Consider the following 7,440-nt stretch of genomic DNA (forward strand, 5'->3'; position numbering starts at 1 on the left):
TCCTGGTCAGCCTTGAGCCCAGCTTTCCTGGGTGTTGGCTGCGAGTCCATCACTCAGGGACACGCAAGGCCGACCCACTTCAGGGGAGCCAAATCTTGCTTTGGCTTTGGTGCTGAGGTGTGGTGGGGCCCCCAAAGAACCTCGAGTTGAATTGGGCCCATTCTGGAGAGTCCAAAATGACCTCCGAGGTAAGTCAGGGGGCTGTGCACAGCCATAGTCTCTATTAAAGGGTCACAGTCTTTTGCTTACAAGGAAAGAGATAACTTATAATAAGTGATAACTTATTACTTACTATTGGCTTTGGAAGGCAAGAGAGTAAAAAATGTGAATGAGTGAATGAAAGAACCAGACTATATTACTAATATTTATTATGTTTTTATTAAGATCAAAGGTTCAAGGACCAGTCAACATGCTGAAGGAGATCCAGGTGTGCTTGTGCATCACCTTTTTGTCTGCATTTGGAATATTTTATGAGCTGTACCAGGCACCAGGTTGCTTCTTTTCCTGCAACCCTATTTCCAAACAGGTCATGACACCTGAAGATGTCATGACCGAGGGCAGAAGCATCGTCTTTCTGGAGACAACTGACCATTTACAGCCTCGTCCACTGGTTTTATGTTCTGTGGAATCTGCTGCCAGAATCTATCCGGAGAGGCCTGTGATTTTCTTTATGAAAGGGCTGGGCAATAACACAATAGCAGATCTCAAGTCTTGTTGCCCATCACTTGCTCTCTTATCTGCTATGAAAAATGTCTTCCTTTTCCCCCTTCAGATGGACATTTTGTTCCAGGATACACCCCTACTCCCATGGTACCTTAAGGTGAGGGGGGAAGTGGGTTTGCGTTTTGTGGGGTGAGAAAGAGGCAGAAATAATTCAATAGATCTTTCTGACAATTGCTAAATTTCCTGGTTGGGAGGGAGAGTTATTGGTGCAAAGAAAAAGAAAATGTTACACACACACACACACACACACACACACACACACACACACACACTCCATTCCTACCAAAGGTTTGATTTACCACCAGGCTGAAATTTTGTTGTACACCTATGTTTAGTGAAAATGGACATTTTCCAATTGAGGCTTGGCACAAACGTAAGTTTTTCTGAGGTTCTCAAAGCATGTTTTTCAGATATCCTTAGTTTCATTTAACCATATATGGGGCACACTTGTTTTCCTTAAACCTCTGATTATGTAAGCCAAACTCACTCACTTACAGCCATCATCTCTCATTTTCCTGTTGCCTCAGTTTGCCTATGTGTGAAGTGGGTTTCCTGGTCTCCCATCTCCTTTTAATTTAAATCTTAGAGAAGTGGGCTTGGCTATAAATGCCTTCTCTGTTTTGTGACATATCCTGGATAAATTGGGGTGTTTTTTAAAGACACATTAAAAAAGAAAAATACTGCCCTCTGTTGGCTCTGGGAACTTAGTGTGCTGCAATTATGTAACCCAAACTCACTGGCCCAGTTCAGACAACACGCTAAACCATTAACCATGTTGTGGTTAAGCAGCATGGTTTAGCGTGTTGTCTGAACGGGGCCATTCTCTCTTGCAGTCATTGACTCTTATTTGCCTGCTCCCTCAGTTTACCTGTGTATGAAATGGGTTTCTTCCTTTTCCACATCCCTTTGCTTCAATAAGTGGGCTCTGCCACAAACTTCTTTCTCTGTGTTATTCTGGAGAGGTTTCTGGGAGGGGAATGTTCCCCTTGGCTCTGCCTCCAGTGAAACCACTTTTTGCCCCACCAGTTAGGGTTAAGTAACTGAGGTTTGGGGTGGGGGCACTCATAACTGCATCACACTTAAAACCCGATGCCTAAACTTATCCTTGGCAGTTCTCCAAACTACACTCCAACACCAGCAGCCAGACCCAGCTAGAACACCCTCGGAAGAATTAATCTGCTTATTCCATGGATCTCTTCCTTTTTTCCTCAGGACGGTAGGCCAGGAAAAATGAGAGGGAGAGGAAAGAATTAACCTGTACCTTCTCCACGTCTTCCTTTTTTCTCCTTAGAGAATTAGGACAGGAATGGTGTGTGTGAAGAGTTTACTCACAGTGCAAGCCTATGAATGTTTACTCATCAGTTAATCCCACCATATCCAATGCCTCTTTCTTTTATTCAATATTACAAAGGCCATGAATTGCAATAAAAAACAACAACACCCAGCTTCATCAGGAGCTTCATCTTAAAAAAAAAACCAAAACTATCTTTTGGGTCTACATACTACTACTTCATATGCAGACTGCTACTTCATATTCCTATGTTACATGGCCCAGGTGTCTCAGTTTGCTCTTTCCTTACACTAAGGGCATGTCTACATGGGGCGATATACCAGGGATCATCCCTGTGTGTCCACATGACGCACAGGGGATCCCTGGAGCAGGGAGGGTAGATCCCTGCATTTCCCCAGGATATAGCCCTACACTTTTTCCCCCTTTTTTTCCCGTGTTCCCTGGATGATCCCGACAATGTGGGATGTGTGGGCGGCCATCCTGGTTTGTCCGGGCTCCTCACGAGTAAATGCGAGGAGCCAGGAACTGGGCACAGGGCACAAAGCTCTTCAGGAGCTCCGTGCCCATCGGAGGTGGGGTGGGGAAGCAGGATTATTATTATTATTATTATTATTATTATTATTATTATTATTATTATTAAAAAAACACTCACTGTTTGATGGAGCACTCGTGTGCTCATTTTCAGTAAAAAAATATATGCGGGCACGATGTCCATTTCCTCCCGAGACATCACACACTGTGTGTGGACTGAGGGGGAGGATCTTGCGATCATAAAATCACAAGATCCTCCCCCCTTCCTCCCGGAATGCCAGGAGGTCTAAACATACCATAAGAGTCTACCTTCATGGTTCTGCCTGCACTGTTTCAGAAGTACCTGTTTTCTAAAGAAAGTGTTCTGCCTGTCTAATCTGTATGTCAAGAAAATGCTTTTGTAGTGGCTCTACCTTGTTTTAAAGCCTTTTTCCTTACGGTAATTTGAATTTGGCTAATACATGCTGTATTATTATTATTTTTAAAAAAATCTAAATTAACATATGAATTTTTTTCCAGAGTATATGGTTAGGATGGCAGTTTTAGTGTGAGACAAACCATTATTTTTCTTTCACAGATCTTAACATGTTGGTTACAGCCCACCCACCTAGAAATATACTTTGCCCCTTCTGTGCCCCCCCCCAATTTTTTTTCTGGTGCCACCACTTATTGGAACACCATGACTGGCTCAGGGGCTACAGTCTTAGCTGTGCCTGTGTAAGTAGGAGGCCCTCCCATCCTTCTTCAGTGGACGTCCAGGATTTGAACCTGGGACTTCCTGTATGTGAATCCTGAGCTGATCCATGATACTAGAACTCCTTTATTGTTCAAGTGCTTAAGGAAAGAAGTAAGAGGATTGTCTTAGATCAGGAACTAGAGGCTGTTCTATGACTCTGTGTCTGTTTTGAACTTTGCAGGTCAATGCAACACAGGAGAAGAATTGGGTCTATATTATCTCAGATGCAATCAGGCTTGCAGTGGTATGGAAATATGGTGGAATTTATATGGACACAGATGTCATTTCCATCAGACCCATCCCAGTGGCCAGTTTCCTGGCAGCCCAGTCTTCCCAGTTCTCCAGCAATGGGATCCTTGGATTTCAACATCGTGATAAGTTCCTCTGGGATTGCATGATAGATTTTGTTCAGCACTATAATGGAAACAGCTGGGGAAATCAGGGACCTTATCTGGTCACAAGGGTGCTAAAAAGGCTATGCAATCTCACCAATTTTGAGAACGTGATAGATCAGAGATGCCACAACATTTCCTTCTTGCACCCGATACGCTTCTATCCCATCCCCTATCCCAACTGGATGGCGTATTACAAGGTGTGGGACTCAAGGCCAGAATTCAATGACTCCTATGCTTTGCACTTGTGGAACTACATGAACAATCAACAGAAGGAGGTGACCATTGGTAGTAATACACTAGTGGAAAACCTGTTCAAAACATATTGTCCTACTACCTACCGGAGTCTTGTTCAATCTGCACAAGAAAGTGAACAGATGTCTCAAAATAAAACTAGGTGATTAACTCCAGTAAAACACATCTGGGTAGATTTAGAGCTTTTCTATGTGAGGCATTTATTGTGCACTCATCATTCCTCACTTATGGCTGTTTGCAGGCTCTTTAGATGACATTGTGATCCTCTAGTTTCACTTCATTTTTTAAAGAGAACTTCCCTGTTTTTCTTTTCAAATGGGGAAAATGCAGTATTATTTTTGAAAGTGATACAAAATGTGTTTCCCACTTGCAAAATTACATTATTCCACTATACCGCAGCCCCACCTAGAGTTTATGTAGCAAAAAAGCAGGAAGAGCTTAGAGCTTGGATTGCAATTCTGCAACAAAACCAAAGATAGATACAGTGGATTAATGCCCTTCTGTAGAAAAGCTCTTATACTTCACAGTCATCATAATATTAGGTGTATAATCTCAAAGCCCCTGCCTTCCAAACAGACCACATTGGAAGATCATCTTTAAAGTTATCAGGAGCATAAGGAAATGAATTGATCAATTGTATCATTAGGATTGTGTCCAAGAAATATACAACTTGCTTTTAGGGGTCTTCCAGAGGTTACAGCCCACTCCCACCACACACAGACACATTCTCCCATCATACTATATTACTGATGCCAGCATTACTGTGACAGCCAGTTCCTGGGTAATCGCAGTAGGGGATAGTTTTGTCGGGTGTTCTGCTTTTTTATTTTTAATTGAGTGTTATCATTTTATTTCGATTTCTAAGCTCCCTTGGCCATAAGAGAGGTAAAGTAAAAAGGAATTAATATGTGCTTTGGAGGCCTTATGAACAATTACTTTTATGTGGGGACCTCTCTCAGCAGGGATGGAAGATGGCAAGCTACCCCAGAAGTGAATTGCCAGAACATGCTATTGCCAGCACATCCTGTTGCTGTAGGTTCTGTCCAGGCTTTTGCCTGAAGATATGAAGGCCTAAACTTTGTAATGTGAGGTTTCACTGACCATGCCCCTGACATCCCCACATTTTCCAGCCCTCACCCCATCATTCCCTGACATTGCCACTTTGGGACACTCTGCTCTTTCTGAAGGGACAATGCTTGCCAAATTTCAGACAAATAGGTGCTGGACATTTTATGAAAGGGGAATCCTTAAAGTTAGTAGGTTTGTGTTGTTGCTTTTAATGCATACCCTCCTCTCTCCCTTGTGAGCAATTTCTCTCAATTTTGGTTTCTCTCAATTAACCCCCCTTTTATTTTTGTCCAAACTTTAAGAATTTCTTCAGTCTTCAGTTTGGCTCATTCCAAACTTTTGAGAATATTTGTGTATGTGTATGTGTCCATGTATGTGTATGTTCACATTCTAATACATGGAATTTTGTATGCATTTTGTCTAACTTCCTTAAGTGCACATTTTTGGGGATGCATTTCAATTGGAGAACTCTACTGCAAAATTCAGAGAAGCATACACTTTGAAGGATAACTAAGTTTTGGTTGGCAGTGTGGTTCAAAATGGAATGAATTCCTCCCCCATCCCGACTTGTGATATGTGATTGCATTAGAAAACACAGAGGCTGAGAAGGTGAGAGAGATGACAAGATCATTTCTCCCACCCACCTGCCCTCAAATGTCAGTTATGCTACCTGGCTGCCTAATGGAGCTTAGGGATGGGTGAATGAGCACCGTTCGGCATTGCTAAGATCTTTGGAAACACCCTCTCACCACACATTTGCAATTGCTGTTCACTTTGCGCAAATGGGGAAATTGTGCAAATTGAGCAGCGGTTGAATGGGAGATTCATGCAGATTTCCCCAAATTTGCACAGATTTTGCCAAAACTGTGTAAACTGCCTCCATAGGTTTAAGCAGGGCTGATTCTGAGTGATCCCTGACAGATGGCTGTCAAGCTGCCTGTTGAATGTCACTAGTGTGGAGAGCCCACTACCTTCCTAGGTAATTGGTTCACACCTGCGATTTATTGCACACTGGCCATGCCTGGTATATAGTTTTTCAGCCTGGTATTCACATGACGTTGACCAGATCCTGCACTCATTTCACCGCTTCCCCTCCTTGTATGGTTTCTTTTCCCATCTACAGAGGAAATTTAGGCAAATTAGGAAATTTATGCAAACCGAATTGGGAATTGGGGACGAGAGGAATGAAAGCACATGTTCAACCATTTATGAATACTTCTGGTGTGCATGTGCTCACATTTGGGGATTTGAATGGGACATGTTTGCATGTCTGGCAAGCACAAACGAAAATTCGAATACATACCCACTTGTAACCCCTTATTAATAACTGCTGGCCTACAGCATGTGCAAATCAAACCCACTGCTCTTCAACATTTTTATTAATGACTTGGATGAGGACATGTAGGGAATGCTTATCAAATTTGCAGATGACACAAAATTGGGTAGATAGCTAATAAACAAACTTCAAAGTGATCTTGATAGGCTGGAGCACTGGGCTGAAAACGATAGAGTGAAATTTAATAGAGATAAATGCCAAGTTCTATACCTGGGAAGAAGAAACCAAGGGCCTTGCTAGACGAGGCCTTAGCGCGCCTTCAGACCCGGTTTCCCTGCTGTGCGTCCAGATGGAACAGGGGAATCCGGCGGCAGGCCGCAGTGAGGCCTGCTCCAACGTGCCATAAGCGAATTCGCTTATGGTGCGCCTTTTCCCCAGCTCCGGCCTCAGGCCGGAGCTGGGGAACGTCTAGCGACTTCCGCGGCTTTTCGCGGCTACTCGCTTTGCGAGTAGCTGCGAAAAGCCGTGGACCTGCCTGGCACAGCGCTCATACAAGCGCTGTGCCCATCGGCCGGGGGGGGGGAGAGAGGGGAGGGGGAAGGATGGCAGGGTGGGTGGCAAGGGGGCAGGGCGGGTGCGATCGCGCCGCGCGCCGCCCGAGCAAGCAGGCGAGCGGCACTTGCCCAGGCAATGCCGCCCCATGCCAGGCATTGCCCGGGCAAGCGCCGCTCGCCTGCTTGCTCGGGCGGCACGTGCCGCGATCGCACCCGCCCTGTCCCCTTGCCACCCACCCTGCCATCCTTCCCCCCCCCCCCCGTTAAAAAAAACTCCTACCGTCTTCGGAGTCTTCGGGCCGCACCCGGCCCCTTTAAACAACAAAAAAAAAATGGTGGACGCCGCAGGGACCCGACGTCCCTGCGCGTCCACCGTGTGGAAGCCTGGGGGAGGCGCGCTAACGTTAGCGCGCCTTGGCCTTGCCTCCCTGCCGGCGTAAGCCGGCAGGTCTATCAAGGCCCCAAATGCACAGTTAAAGATGGGGGATACTTGGCTCAGCTATACTACAAGTGAGAAGGGGAGACATGATAGCACTCTTCAAATACTTGAAAGGTTGTCATACAGAGGAGGTCCAGGATCTCTTCTCAATCATACCAGAGTACAGGACACAGAA

At 44.9% G+C, this 7,440-nt stretch overlaps 1 protein-coding gene across 1 annotated transcript; it reads left to right on the forward strand.

Moving 5' to 3' along the window:
- Positions 1 to 409: 409 nt before the first annotated feature.
- On the forward strand, positions 410 to 4,074 carry A4GNT (alpha-1,4-N-acetylglucosaminyltransferase). Its single transcript, XM_063133231.1, has 2 exons — positions 410 to 820; positions 3,463 to 4,074. The coding sequence occupies exons 1-2, from the start codon at positions 410 to 412 to the stop codon at positions 4,072 to 4,074; spliced, it is 1,023 nt and encodes a 340-aa protein (XP_062989301.1).
- Positions 4,075 to 7,440: the final 3,366 nt, after the last annotated feature.

The sequence above is a fragment of the Elgaria multicarinata genome, chromosome 8 (genome assembly GCF_023053635.1).
Source record: "Elgaria multicarinata webbii isolate HBS135686 ecotype San Diego chromosome 8, rElgMul1.1.pri, whole genome shotgun sequence".
Classification (NCBI taxonomy): Eukaryota; Metazoa; Chordata; class Lepidosauria; order Squamata; family Anguidae; genus Elgaria; species Elgaria multicarinata.

Excerpts from the sequence above, each read along its gene's own strand:
- A4GNT (XM_063133231.1), top strand. The coding sequence starts at position 410 with ATGCTGAAGGAGATCCAGGTGTGCTTGTGCATCACCTTTTTGTCTGCA. Across the intron at positions 821-3,462 it reads TACTCCCATGGTACCTTAAG|GTCAATGCAACACAGGAGAA; the intron begins GTGAGGGGGGAA and ends TGAACTTTGCAG.